The 17,116-nt window shown below is 42.5% G+C and overlaps 1 protein-coding gene across 1 annotated transcript; it reads left to right on the plus strand.

Moving 5' to 3' along the window:
* Window positions 1–611: 611 nt before the first annotated feature.
* Window positions 612–11,700, plus strand: CHCHD2 (coiled-coil-helix-coiled-coil-helix domain containing 2). Its single transcript, XM_018571014.1, has 4 exons — window positions 612–730; window positions 4,071–4,317; window positions 8,418–8,577; window positions 11,612–11,700. Exons 1-4 carry the CDS (start codon window positions 681–683, stop codon window positions 11,620–11,622), a joined length of 468 nt encoding a protein of 155 aa, XP_018426516.1. The 5' UTR covers window positions 612–680; the 3' UTR covers window positions 11,623–11,700.
* The last annotated feature ends 5,416 nt before the right edge of the window (window positions 11,701–17,116 follow it).

Genomic DNA, 17,116 nt, shown 5'->3' on the forward strand with positions numbered 1-17,116 from the left:
GGGGAAGTGAAGACATAGCTGTTACCAGCCTTATTAAATGGATGTTAAGAGAACAGAGGCCTGCACATCATTAAAAGAAGTATTGGTTTCCCATTGCCTAGATACCTGTGCATGCTAAGAAGATCAGATTCATAAGAAAGCACCTTTATATGAATGAAATACAATTTGTGCCCAGGAGGCAGCATTGGGGCACTGTGACATCATCCTAGAAGTGTTAAAAATCAAAGGGCAGAGGTTTATTATTTAGATAACTTTAGTTTTAAAGTTTATGAAAGATGTATACTGTTTGGTGGGTGAGAAAAAAAGTGAGCAGACCTCCCACTTTAGGTATATAACATGTTGATGTTATGTGCTGGGGATTATGTATTATGTAAGGCTTTCAGTTGAGGACATTACAATGCCCTGAGACGAGTAGAACTGGTGAGAACTGTGTTGTCGTGTTTACTATTGGTACAACACTCTGCTGCGTCACTCCATGACCTTCACCCTGACTACAGCGAAGACATTTTCTAGAAGCCTGTACAGCCGCTGCAGGGTGGATACCAAGTAGCGTCAGCACGTTAAGGGGCGTGGCGCCGGTGACGCGTCAGAAGTGATAAAAGCTTGTGTCGCTGTGTCTGACGCAATCACTTTGACATAGCCTTGCTGACGGACGTTTGCAGAACCGTAATAGTACAACGATGCCTAGAGGAAGTCGAAGCCGTACCACTCGGATGGCCCCGCCAGCCAGGTATGTTCATTGTAAGCCGCCTTTCCTTCGGAGCTGAGCTCTGTGATAACAGCTCAGTGTGGAGAGTAGCCGGTGTAGGTGGAGTCACGTGTTATACAAGACATGGCTGCTTCACAAGGACATCTGTAACCACTGCCGGTCAGTATATTCCCTTCTACTGAGCTATGGACATGAGGAGGAGAGGGCAGAGCCTGCTTGTTTGGGCAGGTTGATGCTTACATCAACTTTGGTTTACAGGATTCTAAAGGACAAACTATTCCCCTTTAAATTGGATAGACTCGGGAAAGAGGTAAAACCGCTGAGATTTCACTTCCTGTCATGGAGACTCATCAGGAAGTGAGAAGAAATCTCTCCAAGGGTAGGGGAAATTTTAATCAGCAGAACAAGTGTCCCTATTAGAAGATTTTCCTCTATTCCTGTTTTGATGACAACCATTATACTTTGGATTTCTATTCTAGTGACCGTGCTTACATAAGATATCCATAATGCTGGAATTCCAGCCTTATAGCCACAGAATCAGCCAGCCTTCTGGCACCATTCGGCTCCACAAACTTCAATTCAAATAAATCATAGGAGCTGGGTGGAACATTGTTGGCCAAACAGTGACTGCAGCCAATTATTATTATTATATGTACTTATATAGCGCCAACGATTTACCCAGCACTTTACATAGTTGCCCATTCACATCAGTCCCTGTCTTAGACAACAATCTAAGGTCCCCACATGCATGCAGGGCCAATCCGCTGCAGTTACTAAGGGATTCAGACAGCCAAAGGCTCCAGCTGTCAGAATACAAAAGCCATCAGGGGAGATTCCTCCATCCACACTGTTTAGCATCATGGATGGGGAAATCTAGTGATTTTTCTCCTTTAGCCCACAGGTTGCTGAGAGAAATGGAAACAAGTATGACCTGCTGTAGACAGAATCTCTCCAGTGGGAAACACAGCCATACAAATTGAATTTATAGCTGATTGGTATATGCAGCTGTCAGTGGTTGTTAAGGATCGGATTTTTCTGCTCCAAGTGAATAGTATGATTTTTTTATGGTCTTTAATATATTGAGGGAGAGTTAGATCCCTATCAGGTTTTACTGCTATCTGGAGATCATGGATTTCCCCACACTTTTTGTTCTGAGGACAACATTCTACCAGACAGGAAGTGAAGGGAAAATCAGCAACTGGGAAACATACAGTAATAACTTCTGTCGCTGCTGCTGTTGGTGTTTGAGAGTTCCTGTCTAGTGAAAAAGTTGCCCTCAGGACAGTGAGTGAGGGGAAATCTCTCTATTGGAGTACTGGTCAGTAGTAAAAAGCTGACTGAGTTCTAATCCTTTCACACTCTATACAAAGCTTCAAGTAAAATTGGGCTATAGGTACACTTTAAACATTGAGAGACCCTAGAGCAGGGGTGGGCAACTCTAGCCCTCCAGCTGTGCTTTAACTACAGATCCCATCATCCAAAGACACACTGGAAGTTTAATTGTCTCCTGTCTATATTGGCCCTGTATGTATGCATGTGAGATAGGGACCTTAGATTGTAAGCTTCTTGAGGGTAGGGACTGATGTGACTGTGCTCTATGTAAAGCACTGTGTAAATTGTCAGCGCTATACAAATACCTGTAATAAATAAATTTCTCTGCCTCTGGGAGTCATGCATGTAACGGTCAGTCTTCTAATGTCTCATGGGACTTGTAGTTCCACAACATCCAGAGTTGCCCACCCCTGCCTTAGTGTCACGTCGGTAGTTTGTTCTTTTCCTATGTAGCCAGCTTTATTCTTTATCAAACAGAAGACAGAATTTTTTTTGAAAACTGTACTGCTGTTCCCCAAAGATAAGATGTGGCTGAGGTGTCCCATCCTACTATATATACTTAGGCAAACCCAAGTGTGCATGTTTATACATAATCACAGAGATGTCTTCCAACAGTAGCATCATGTCTGCTTTTTCTGTTACCGTCTAGGGTCCCATCCAATATTGCTTACTAATGCAATTTGATTGGAATTGATTAAAGGAGAACTATGGGGTTAGTGCTTTTCCCCATAGTTCTCCTTACGGTAACGGGAGGACACAAACTAGCGCCCTCCCGTCACCCTAGGCTCAGTATACCGCGAGCTACACTGAGACGCCGCAGTATACCGCGAGCAGGTATACTGAGATGCTGAAGCGGTTCCCGACAATTGTGCCGGGATCCGCCCAGCTGCGTGACTGACAGCTGGCTCTGCCTATCTAGAGGAAGAGCCAGCTGTACCCGCCCCCTCCCTCGTCCGTTCCGTCAGTCAGCCTGACCTACGGACGTCCGACTTACAGACAATCTGTACTTACGAACCGGGGTCCACAGTTCTAAATGTACCGGCAGCTGCCGGTACATTTAGGAGAACTGTGGCTGCGGCGGCCTGTGTCCCTTGAAATCCCAGCTGCTCTCCCCGCCTGTGTTGGCGGAGGCAGCGGGGACACAGACCGCTGCATTTCTCTGCCCCCTGTACCTCCGCTGCTGTCCCGGCCTCCTCTTCCCCCGGTCCGTCGGCTTCGCTTCCCGGGTCCGGCCAAACCTCCGCTCCCCCAGTCCGGCCGCGGCTCCTACAGTCATGCAAAGAAAAAATCTTTCATCGGGTAATAGTTCCAGGAGTAGTTTATTAAGAAGTCTAAAATTCAATGACAATAGAAATAAAAATCACGTTCAGCCGGTCCGAAAGCTAAATCGTGTTAGCTTTCGTGTTAGCGGGCTGAACGTGATTTCCATCCAGTTATATAATCTGCCTCTAGATAGGCAGAGCCAGCTGTCACTCACGCAGTTGGGCGGATCCAGACATAATTGTCAGGATCCGCTCCGGCTGCGGCGTCTCAGTATATAGCGAGCTGTAACTCGCAGTATACTGAGCTTAGGGTGACGGGAGGACGCTAGTTTGTGTCCTCCCCTTACCCTAAGGAGAACTATGGGGAAAAGACTTAACCCCATATTTCTCCTTTAAGTACAAACCTACAGTCTCTATCTTGTATGTAACCCAGGGACTGCCTGTATATAGAAATATAAATATGGTAAGTGAGACTCTTTGGATCAATTGTTTTCCTCCAGCACTCTTCCCATTAACCAATGTTCTCTGAATACAGATTTCTTCAGAGTGTAATAAACCATCAATAATATCCATAACAGGCATTTGAAGGCCTGTGTGATGTGATGGGAATGTCTTCATTTCTGTAAGGTTGATGTATTACTGGCCATCGTGTTTACAGTCAAATCACCAAACTTTTGTTTTATCATCTAGTATAGAGCACGATGGTTCATGAACTGTGATGTGCAATTATATTCATTACTTGTGACAAGTCTGTGTTTGCTTTTCAGCCGAGCACCGGTGATGAGGTCAGCACCACCTCCTGCAGCGCGCCCATCTGCTGTTGCTGCTGCCCCTGCCCCATCCGCCCTTGGACCTGCAGCAGCCCCTAGACAACCAGGTCTCATGGCACAAATGGCTACTACAGCTGCTGGAGTTGCAGTTGGTTCTGCAGTGGGACACACTTTAGGTCATGCTATGACTGGTGGGTTTGGTGGTGGCAGTTCAGAGCCTGCAAGTGCAGATGTCACTTACCAGGTAAGGACTGTGATTATTATGTGGGATCTCTGGGACAGTAAGTGAGCATGGTCTCTTGGTCAGGGATGCACACAAGCAATTTCTGTAATAGACTGCCAGAGTTTGTCTATCTATGTCCTTGTAGTGCATGTTGTAAAAGGAATTTATCCTGGTATAGACACAGTAATAACTTGGCAAAGAACCTAAAAACTCATGTAAACATATATTTGACTGGAGTTGGCCTTTCATTTTTAGGGTTTAATGAGGGGTCAGCTGAAAGGTAAGGTTTGGGATGAAGACTCAGTGGCTAGAAGCCCTGTCTCAAGCATTACCAAAGAGAGTTTAGAGGCCAAAAAACCAGTGTGCCATCTCTTTAGGTATGCATGCCATGAGGGTGACCAGCTTTAAACCACCATCAGTGTATGCTAATGTTATGTTAAATGTTGAAGAATTGCAGCGACATACCCATCTGATTTATTGGCTAGTCTACAAATCTGTGTGTTTAAAGCCCATTTGAACGTCCGGCTCAAAACAACTAACTACATTCCAGGTGCATTAAAACAAAAAATGTGTAATGTCTCAGGGCTAAGTCACACTGTATCTAGTGATTGGGACTTGTACACTGGAGCACACTACAGCCCAGTATTCCACACTGCTGTACGGGGACCTGAATGGAGTGCACAGTTCGTACACTCCAGGGAAAAGTAAACAATGTGACACACTGTGACAGCACATTGGCACTAGTGTGAACAGGCACTTAGTCTGTTTTCTTCCCAAAACAGTCACAGCTGCACAGCCGGACCCTTGCTCTCAGTGGGAAAGCACTGGTGCCTGCCGAGGTCTGACACACCTCTTACTGAATCAGACCTATAGCTCTCCAATAGCAAAGCTCATGCTTTTGGATTATTGGAGAGCTCTGGATCTGACTCAGTAGGGGGTGTGTTGCACCTCTGGAAAGAGATCACTGGGTCCAAGGGTCCCACTGCTCACCATGCTGCCAAGTGGACAGGCTTTTCTACTCAGGCTGACTTTCAAAGAAACAAACTAGAATACTCTGAGGCCAGGTTCACACCATTTTCCCGACCAGACCTGGAACACGGTGCATTGCGTTTTGCCCCGTTTCATAGTGGTTTTGTTTTTTTAGCTTAAAATGGGCTTTTGGGTGCGGTATAGTGCATTTGCATGTGGTTTTGATGCGTTTCCATGCATTCCAGTTCAGACAAAATGACAGATGCAGTGTTTTTCTGGTCTGGTCTGGAACGGACTGCGCTGGTGTGAACAGAGGCAAGAAATAGCGTAGGGGTACATTTTGGGTCTGGAAACAATCCAGTCTGGTCTGGAAATGATCTGGATTTGGTGGGAACCTGGCCTGAAACAACTTTTGTTTTTGATGCACCTGGAATGTATTCAGCTACATGTAAACCAAAAGTTCAGTTAGCCTAATACAATAACAAGTCTGAGAGGTACATTTCTAGTAAAGGTAAACATTACAATAACAATAAGTATGTGCATTAAGTGATATTTCTCCAGCAAGATCTGGGCAGAATCAGTTACTTCTATTGGAAGTCAAGCTGCTTTTCTATAGGAGAGGATTTGTGGCAGGTTTGCTGACAAGACAATTGTTCTGGAGAGATCAGAGAGACAGACTTTGAGTCAAGCAACACACACTATTAAATGGTTAGTGACATGTTTTATACAGTGCAATCATACCTTTAACCCCTTCCTGCTGCCTTCCATCCCTATACTAAGGTTCCTCTGTACAGTGCCCCATGCTAAGGATACATTAATAAATGTGTTCCCAGCAGTCAACACTTTACATAGCTGCTAGCTCTGAATCCTGGCTGTCACTGACCGGTCCCAGTGATTGAGAATTAGTCAGCGTGGTTCCCGATCATACGATAGTTGTCAGCTATAATAGAGTAATCCTATTCAGGCTTGGGGACATTATTGACAAAATAAGCCTTCAGCCTGCAGATGCCGATGTAGCATGAAGGGGGAGGGTTTATCTTAATACGGTTATTTTCAGATAGTACAGTATTAAGGAAATAAAAACATGCTTAATAAAAAGTAAACCGAAGCCCAGCCTGCAAAGAAAAGGTTTAATACTTACCCCTGCCACTGCCCACACCAAAGAAAGCTGCTTTCTTCAAAGATCTTGCTGAAGAATCTTCAGCATTTGGAACACTTCAGGGGTGTCTAGTGACTAAGTCCCTCTGGTTTTTCATCTTTCTGCTGGCCTCAACATCTATAATAAAAGCCTTCTATAAATAGCTCACAAAATGTATGAATGGTTTACTTTTAGGCATACAAATGAATCATAGAGTTATTGTCAAGTTAAGGCCTGGTTCACACCTGGGCGTTTTAAAGCGTGTTCCTACGCGCTGTAAAACGCTCAACATGTGAAAACCAATGATTGCCTCTGGGCATGGTTCCCACCTGGGCGTTTTACAGCGCGTAGGAACGCGCTGCAAAATGCCCTACGCCTAAAGAAGGCGTACAGGAGCTTCTTTTGGGCGTTTTTCCGCACGTTTCCATTGGTATTCCCGAGTGTGGATCGGGGTTAACAAAGCGGTAACCCCGAGCCACACTCGGGAATACAGTGTACAGGTCTTACCTTGTCCGCGATCCCCGCTGTGTCCTCCGGCGGCTGCTGACTTCTGGATTCCGTCCCTTGAGAGCGGCTGCGTCGCAGGGGGGCAAAGCCGGCGGGAAGTTCAAAATTGAAACTAAATTTTTTTTGAAAAATAGAGAAAATAAAGGCAAAAAAAAATCGTACCTCCAGTGAAACGCGCGTTTCACTGAACGGAAAAAGCGCTAAAAAAGTCCCTCAGGTGTGAACCCAGCCTGACAGATGCCTACTGACACTGCTAAATTTGTCATGGGCATTTAGGCAACACTGATCTCTGGTCACCAAAGGGTTGAGCAGTAGCTGGGGGAATTTATGAATCAAGCTGCAATCTCTTTAAAGGAAACCCATTCATATTGATCTGTGAGTGTTGTTTTTTTTTTGAATGGCATTTTTCCTGCAATTGTTGCTTGCTGCATATAGGGTGCCATTAACGATATAAGGCGCTGCAAGTGTGATGGGTTTTTAACGATTTTCGTAAAGATGCATAAAATCATGCGATTTTGCGTGCATTCACACATTACACAAGTTAATGGGGACTACATCTGTTCAATATTGCTGTAAATCAGGTTTTCTGCCCTGCCAGACAGCTGTGTGACAGGGCTGTGTAAAACTCGGGACTGGATGAACAGAAATACAAATTCTTTGGCAGGTAAAACAAGCTCACATAAGTGTATTTCATCTGTGTATTTAGCTGTTTGCCTGGAGTTCAAGTAGTATTAAAGTGACACTAAGCTCAGGAGTTAAATCTTAAAAATACATCCAAGTACCTTGACTATTAACAAAACTGTATCTTATTCGTGTATCACTCAGCTGTAGATCCTCAAATCATCTCTGAATTGGTGCTGACACTGTCCTTCCTTCTGGAGGGTGGCTACTTTTTTTTCCCATGGTCCCTGTGTGTGTTGTAAAGTAGCCACCACTTCTACAATCTCAACACAAATGAGTAAGGTCTTGTTCACACCAAATGCAGACCAGATCTGCATGAGTTTGGGTTGTGCCGCGTTTTTGACGTGTTCCGGGCCGTTTTTTTTAGTTTAAAATCGGCTTTCAGTGCGTTCCAGGGCTTTGCATGCATTTTTGATGCATTCCAGAGCAGGTAAAATAGGGCTTGCTGCAGTTTTTCCACATGCTCTGGAACTGAACGCTGCGGTGTGATCTAGAGCCCAAAATACCATTGGAATACATTGGACGCAGTTTGGATCCGGTCTGTAACTGCTCTGCTCCTGGAACGCGCTTGGTGTGAACAAGGCCTAAAGTAAACCTGAGATTGTAGCCCACGATGGGCGCGAGGTTAGAGCAACAGCATCCATTGGAAGTGGTTTAATCAGCATTTGAAAGCTTAAAAACATTTTGGCGTAATCACTTTCAGCTTTGACATGTGTGAAGAAAACCTGGCTTATGTCACAGATCTTACAGCGACATTGAAAAAGGTACTAACCTAACTGTGGCCTCAAATAAGTACTAGTGTCTTTTTCTCCTTGTGTAATGCTAGGAACCTGCAGCCCAACAGCCAGCATATCAACAACAGCAGAGTCAGTACTCACCATGCCAGTCTGAGATGAAGCAGTTCTTGGAGTGTGCTCAGAATCAGGCTGACCTGTCGCTGTGTATGGGTTTCAGCGAGGTACTCAAACAATGTCGATTCGCAAACGGTATGTTCCCTAATTTTGTTATTGATTAAGTTTATGAAAGTAATTGTAGGTTGTAGTTTTTCTGTTGCATGTGATTGAAAGTAAGCTATAGTCTTGTAAATATGTTGCATATGCATTGGAAGAAGATCTCAATGTAATAATATGTGTTAAACTTCATGAAAGTCATTACCTGTAGTTTTACATACAACTAATGCTGGCCATACATTGCTTAACTTTCAGCCAAGTCAGCAGTGTGTGGCCTTCTTCGGGCTCCCCTGTTCAACAAAAGCATTCAGTATCTTATTCAGTCTCGGTGTTTGCAGATGATACCGACTGTGTAGGACAGTAAATTCTCTAGGAGACATAAACTCAATTCAACAGGATCTAGATAAAAGGAGGCCTGGGCTGCAAAATGGCAAATGCGACTTAATATTGAAAAATGTAAGGTTATGCACATGGGAGCAAACAACATGTGTGCAAACTACTACTTAGGGGATGCTTCACTAGGGAAGTCAGACATGGAGAAGGACCTAGGAGTGCTCATAGATCACAGACTCAGCAGTAGCATGCAATGCCAAGCAGCAGCCAGCAAAGCAAACAGGACACGACCCTGCATCAAAAGAGGGATTTTGGCAAGGGATAAAAAACACAATTGTACCACTTTACAAATCACTGGTTCGGCCTCACCTTATGTTTATGTGGTTCGTTTTTGGTCACCAACCATCAGGAAAGCCGAACTTGAGAGAGTTCAGAGAAGGGCTACAAAATTAATGAAGGGGATGGAAGGCTTGAGCTATGAAGATTGCCTCAAGAAATTAAACTTGTTATCCTTAGAAAAGAGACGCTTAAGAGGGGACATAATTGTAATATTCCAAATCATTAATGGGGACCCCAGTATTAGGAATAAAATGTTTACAGCGAGAACTCTGTTAATGGCACAAGAACACAACAAGAGGTTAGAAGAGAGGGGGTTTAATCTCAGACTTCTCAACTGCTTTTTTACTATGCGAGTAGTACAAATGTGGAATTCCCTTCCACACTCAGTTGTGTCAGCTGATAGCATAGATACATTCAAGAAACTCTTAGATGAGTTTCTTGAGTCATTAAATATACAAGGATATGGGAACTACTAGACACACACCGAGCTGCATTCACTGTTTGGGCTGTCCGGCCAGGGGATTCCCCCTCCATGCTGTTAAGTGTGTATGGGGAATGAAGAAAAAAAAAGTAACCTCCTCCTAAGCAGCAGACTATGGGAGGGACAGTTGTTGTTTAGAGACAATGTTTACAGGTAGTACCAGCAGGGGGGATAACCTAAAATGTTTTGGTGGTGATGAACAATCAAGTCAGTGACTATTGCTTGACTGCAGTTGAGGAAATGGTCACTCGCTTGGCTTGTCTATGTGTATCAAAAAACTGGAGAATAGCAATTCAAACCCTTTGGACTGTGAAACAACTCATAAATACTGCACTCATTCATATATTCATATGCATTTAGCTTTTTCAGCTTTAGGCATAACAAAAAAGAAATCTTTGCACAGGTTTCCGATCGATATATTGGCTTGCAGCAGTCTGGATAACTTTATCAGAGAAAGAAATGTCCAGCAGAAACACTGGATACAAATGACTTCTTTTTATTGATAAATTGTAAACTGTGTATAATACCAGAAATGCATAAAACATCCCAAAGTGAAATGTAAAATAATTGACAACATTGTCAAACAACCACCAGACACAATCCCCTGGATTCATCAGTCACACCAGATGAGAGCGGTAATTACTGTCTGCTATATTCAGAACAAAGTGTATCAATACCGCTCTCTATGTAAGCGGGGTAACAAGGTCCTCAGCCGGTTAATACTGAGTATATTACATAGCATAGGTACTCAGGAGTGGAAACCATTTTTCATGTCCTACATTAATTAATGTCATGAGTGGTGTTTGAAAATGTCCAGCATAGATATGTCTCATAAACAGCCTCCTAATCCACAAGCACAGCTTCTTCTTAGAGAGCCAACTCCTACATATATCCAACAGAGCCACTAGCAGGGGATGTACAGACTGTTGGGAAACAGGCATTTCAATATAGCAGGGCAATGCAGGTGGAAAGCATTCACAACAATGACTACATAACACCACACTCTCAAAACACGAGAATACTCCAGCAAGTAAGAGTCATGGTCATGTCATAGTCAATTAAGAACATCTAGTGCAGCAAGGCTCCACCAGTGCTCCAGGCTGTTTTTGTGTGTTTTAAAAGGCTGGATAATTATCTGAATGACTGAGGTAGTCAGGAACCATGACATCCAGGCTGCATGAGCTGGATACCAGCAGCTTAGAGGATAAATGTTTCTTGAGCGTTTTACCCATCTAGCCCTGTGATCTGCTTTATCTAGACACAATGGGGGAAATTCATAAAAACTGGAGCAGTTGCTCATGGTCTTCTCCTCCGTTTGTTCAGTTAAGCTTTGAAAATGAAACAGAAAAGCTGATTGGTTGCCATGGACAACTGCTCCAGATTCTGTCTGCTTTTTTTTTTTACCCCTGTGCTTTTCATGGCTGAAGGGTTATGACAATATTGTAAGACTGAAAAAAGGACTGCTTTACAAAGAGGGTTCACGGGACTGAGTGCAGTGAGCACAGTAATCATTGCATCAGTGTTTGTCCATTCATGAGGTATTGTGGGCCTCAGCTGATACCCTTGACATCACCAAAGGGCTGCACATAATGCTCAGTTATGTAATGCTAGAGAGGAAATGCTACCGTTGTGGTTGGAGATTACATTTGTCTAGTAGAGATCTCTGTCACTAATCATTTACAAAATCATTGCTTGCTCTCCCACTACAGACTGCTGGTACCAACAAGTACCAAAGAGCTGCATGTGGCCTTTGGGCTGCAGGTTGGGCATTAGGAAGTTATGGAGATGGTTAAGTTTGCATTTAGTAATAGAAAATAATAGTTGATATGGTGTAGTGAAAGTATTGTGCTAATTAAGAGACTGCAAATGTTTTAATTTTACACTTCCATATTTCCTGTTTTTTCTTTTTTCCTGTAGGGTTACCATGAATGGTTTGCTTCAACATAACATCATATTCCTGGGTTGAAAGTGTTGCACTTGCAGGTCTGAAGAAACAATTACGACCCATCTGATCATTTTAGAAGATGTACTCTTCTTGTATTAGATGTTGGTAACTTCTGTTTCTGTAATTAATATTATCTTTCTGAGGAAAATAAAGGTGACATTGAAACGCACAAGTTAATGCACTGCATGCATTTGTAATCCATGACCAGTCTACATCATGAGGATGTTTAGTCTAATAGGTTCATTTTCTATTTAAATAAATGATATCCAAATACGGATTACTTTTGTTGTCCTTTTTTCATTATAGACAGGGTTTTCATTTGTTTAATAAGTCATTATTACTGAGTTTTCAGAAAGGAAATTTGTCATGGCAACGTCGTGCAGACAAAGTCAATCAACATTAGACAGCAATGAGAACAAAGTCACAATTCCATCATTTGTGAAAAAATATCCACTATTTCACATAATACAATGAGGTCCTCACGCCATTTTATGTCATAGTAAACATACATAACATTATGACCACTGACAGGTGAAGTAAATAACATTGATTATCCCATTACAATGGCACCTGGAAGTCGGTGCAATATGTTATTATTATTATACAGGATTTATATAGCGCCAACAGTTTGCGCATCGCTTTACAATATAAGGAAGACATTACAATCACAATACAATTCAAGACAATATGGTAAGCGGGGCCGTGCCAGTGAGGGCTTACAATCTAAAGGGGAGGGGCAAGTGATACATGAGGAGGTAGCTGTGCGGGGATGAATTGTGTGAGAACGTGATATTTCAGTGGTTGGGTCGAGGTGGGATAGGTTTCCTTGAAGAGATGAGTCTTAAGGGATTGCCTAAAAGCAGTGAGAATGGGAGATAGTCGGACAGGTTGGGGGTAAAGATTTCCAAAGAATGGGGGAGACTCTAGAGAAGTCCTGGAGGCGAGTATGGGATGAGTTGACAAGGGAGCTGGAAAGCAGGAGGTCTTGGGAAGAGCGGAGTGGACGGCTAGGGTGATACTTTGAGACAAGGTTGGAGATATAGCCGGGGGCAGAGTTGTGGATGGCTTTATAAGTGGTTGTTAATATTTTGAATTTTATCCTTTGGGCTTTTGGAAGCCAGTGCAGGGATTGGCAGAGGGGGGTTTCACACACTGAGCGGTTGGTTAGGTGGATACGTCTGGCAACAGCATTCAAGATAGACTGAAGGGGGGATAGTCTGTGTAGAGGTAGGCCAATGAGGAGGGAGTTATTAGGCAGGGGAGCGAAGGCTGGCCCGTGTAGTCCAATTTAATAGAAGAGCTACCATAGCTCAGATTACTGAAAAAGTGAATGCTGGTTCCGATTAGTGTCTGAACATACAGTGCATCACAGTTTGTTGCGTATGGGGCTGCGTAACACCAGGATTCACTATGGGGAAAAGGCAAGCTGGCAGAGGCAGTGTGATGCTTTGGGCAATGTTCTGCTGGAAAACCTTGGGTCCTGCCATTCATGCGAATGTTACTTTCATGGAAATGGCCTCTTTCAGCAGGATAATGTGACACTGCAAAAATGTCCTGAAATGGTTTGAGGAAAACCAACAATGGGTTCAAGGTATTGTCTTCAAATTCTACAGATCTCAATCCAATCGAGCATCTGTGGGATGTGCTGGAAAAAAGGGCTGTTGGCGGGAAAGGGGGGACCTACTCAATATTAGGCGGGTGGTAAGGTCATGGCTGATTGTTGTATAAATAGTGCTACAGAGGCAGAAAGAGATGAAAAGGAAGAAGAATGGAGTAAAAACAGTGAGGGGTACAGAAACCAGTCCCCAACCTGGAGAATGCAGATGATGAACTTTCAAATGATGGAAGTATGCAAAAAAGAAGCAGCCAGCAACTTAGGTATGCAACATTGTGTCCTGATAAAGCGCAGTATTTTTATAGGTTATCCAACCATCCCAGGTTCTACTAAAGTGGTCTTCAGTGTTAGCACTGTGTGTTGGAACTTACAGAACACAGGTTTGGTCAATTCTTTCAAACCACGATTGTAAAGGTGGAACAGTCAGTTGCTTCCAATATAATGGGACGAGTGACTTGGCAGTATTTAGTAAAGGAGGAGTAATAGAACGCTTTTAGTGACCTATTGAGAAAAGAAGACGAGTGTGCGAGTTGCAACACCGTTTGACATTGACCATCTGAGAGTGGTTTGTGTAAAGCCATTGAGAATAGAAAGCAATGTAAGGTTGGAGTGTCCAATTGAGTAAGGAAAGCATGTAACAGCAAAACACATTCCACAGGGGAAAGAAACCGTTCCACTAAAATTAAAAATTTTAATTTTGGTGCACCACTACTGAAATTAAGTTTGCTATTGCGTTGCAGTTTGGGCACTGGAGTTTAAAAAACGTTCAGCAACACTGCCTTATGCAAAATAGGGAAACATACATATCCAAACATTTATACACCCAATAAAACACACGTAATGAAACACATGCATTAAAACACATATATCACACATGCATTAAACACACACATTAAAACACATACAGTATATCACACACACATTTAAAAAAACATCACATATTTAATGAAACACAAACATATCTCACACACATTAAAACACACATCAAACATTAAAATAACACACATCACACACTTATTAAAAACACATCTTCATTAAACACACATCACACACACACATTAAAACCACTCAATAGCAGCGAATCATATCAGATAATCCCCTCCACGGCCCCTTACCGCCTATGATATGACCAAATTTACACGATAGCAGCTGAGATGGGTTTGGATGCTACTCCCTATGAACCAATCCTATGCCTTTCCATAAATGTGATACGTTTTATGTTTTATCTGTCTAGTTGTATATGGATGTCCTGCTAACCACAGGCATCAGTTTGCATTATAACAAATCTATGTGTACTTGCGCTGTTAAACTCAATAAAAACTTTTATTGGAAAAAAACACTCAATAAAACACACACATCAGACAGACAGACACACACACACACACACTAACAATAAAAATGAATAATTACAAAATTGCCCGCTTACCTGTTTTGCAGGGAGGGGGGCTGCATCCCTGGGGTCCTGTGGGGTGCTTTGGGATTATCCCAGTGGTCCAGTGGAGGAAGTGTAATATGCATCTCTGGCTGATGCAGACCATACTAATCACTCCTTCCTGTGAGCAGCGGCACCACGAGGGATCGATTAGTATGGTCTGCATCAGCAAGAGATGCAGATCATACTGATCCTCCACTGGACGATTTTCTGATGGGCTACAGTCACTGGTTGACAATTTTTCAAAACCACTCCAACAAAATTCAGTTGAAAAATTAACTTTTGTTGAATGGAAAGGTGCTGACGAGGCCACACACTGCTCGAATTTCAGCCAAGTCCTGCTAACTCAGGAGGTAGCTCAGGTAGCTTTATGGGGAGCGGGGCGAGCGAGGACGTTTAAAAACGTCCACCAGCATGCAGGAAGCCACAGTCCGGCCGTTTAGTTACAATGGCCGGACATAAGGTGGTTAAAAATAAACATTCTGCTCCTGGCACCTGGATGGGCTTTTGCTGTAGAGGCCAGAACACAGTTTAGCTATTTTAAAGGCCTCATAGGTTTTTTTTTTTTAAAGTGAAGGAACTGAAGGCATTTTCAGCCACATTTGTAAAAGGTTATATGTGGTCTCTTGACCTAGACTGAATTTGCCCTAAAGCTAGTCTGGCCAATTTCACATTCATCTTTTTTCCTATATTTCATTTAAGGCTAATTGCCCTAGCAGAATATGTTTTGTTGACATTGGCTATGCCATTTGATCAAGACTTTCACTAAACTAGATGTCATCATCCATGGTTATTTTGCCAATACATATTAACAGTTCCCTAAAACACTAATGGATATCTTTCACCAGCAGGTGGTGCTATTAAATAGCTTTTCTAAACCCTATGGTCATGCCTTCAAATAAGATTGGGGCCCTGTAATCCAAACACCAGTGATTCTGGTCACAGAGAACTGTGTAGGCACTACAGTCAGGAAGAGGGGATTATCAACTCCCCCTCATGTTAGTACTTAGACAAGGACAGATACAGGGGTGCCTTTGCACAAGATACAAAAGAGAGTTCCACTTAAAGTAAACTATGGAGTTAGGTCCATTTCAATATATAAAACAAGCCGAAAAGATGCAGCTTTAGAAGTCCAGTGGTACTCCAGTTTACAAGATATAACATGTTGGTTTCAGATCACTTACTAGATCCACTTTAGCGGGTTTCATTCAGTTTTACTAAAGATTATAAAGTTATAAACAATCCAAAAATAAATCAAACCAATAAAATACACAGTTTTTCAAGCCATGTCCCCTTGAAGAAGCTTTAATGTTGACAATTCTTGATAAAATCACCTTGTTTATATAAATTGCTACATATTCCCCATGAAACAGCAATCCCACCCTTTCCTTGCACGGGACCAGATACCTGGAATACAAACAATCCACACATAAATCGTATATACAGTGTTGAATAAAATGGTTTTGTATCCCAAATGGGACCCTCGTGCACAATTTTAAGCCTGATATGCTTGGTCTCTATTTACCTGAGGCAACCCCTTTTTTAATACAGTTGACCAATAAATTGGGTATTGTATTGTGAACATTAAAATTCATTTACCGTAAGTGTATTTTGTCCTAAAAATATCTATTGAATTTCAGTTGAATTCCATCTGTTCCTTGTCTCTGTTTCTGTATAACCTGGATGTTCTTACTTATGGATATTCTCATCTTCTGATTAAGGAATAATGTGTATGAATAATGTTTCACCATCTGCTATACAGTGGAACTCACCAGAATTCTAGACGTTTTGGTCACAGCAGATTCTCTCATCCTTTTGCCTTTACATACAATTTGAATGCGTTCCTCTCCTTTTCATTGCCTTTGTACTAGTGGATGCATCCAATAGGTCCTATAATACAACTTTGGTTGCCAAAAGGTTAAACTCCACATTGTAGGGGTATTTATATGTGAAGGCTATGCATTTGATCACACAATCTCATCTGAAGAGGAGGCTCTCCCAACATGAACTCTGTTAAATACAGAACATAAAAAAAATGTGTCCTGCTCCACAAAATGTATCCAATCGTGAGAAATAATAATAAACTCCTCGCTAGGCTTGGATCAAAATTGCTAAATTTTACTTGATGCTTACTAATACTCTGATACTTGAAGGAAACCTTTCCTGAGGGTAAAAAGCAGGCTGTCATTGCTGATTTCCCATTCTGGCCACACTAGTTGCCTGGCTGTCATGTTGACCCGCTTGTTTAAATAATAAGGGTCACTGACCCAGAACAAGTATACAGATAAGGACTTCTGACTTTCCTGATATGCCAGTATAGATGCCACTAGAAACTATTGAACTCAGTAGTTCAATACGACAGCTAAGTAACTGGCATCTTTTAAATGAGTTTAGCAATGGCAGCTTCCATAATTCTGTTGGCGAGGTTTA

This window comes from Nanorana parkeri, unplaced genomic scaffold (assembly GCF_000935625.1).
Source record: "Nanorana parkeri isolate BGI_ZX_2015 unplaced genomic scaffold, ASM93562v1 scaffold1654, whole genome shotgun sequence".
Lineage (NCBI taxonomy): Eukaryota > Metazoa > Chordata > Amphibia > Anura > Dicroglossidae > Nanorana > Nanorana parkeri.

Bases quoted from the DNA above. Each gene is read 5' to 3' on its own strand.
- CHCHD2 (XM_018571014.1), top strand. From the start codon at position 681: ATGCCTAGAGGAAGTCGAAGCCGTACCACTCGGATGGCCCCGCCAGCC. The intron at 731-4,070 runs GTATGTTCATTG...TTTGCTTTTCAG, and splicing joins CGGATGGCCCCGCCAGCCAG to CCGAGCACCGGTGATGAGGT. The intron at 4,318-8,417 runs GTAAGGACTGTG...GTGTAATGCTAG, and splicing joins GTGCAGATGTCACTTACCAG to GAACCTGCAGCCCAACAGCC.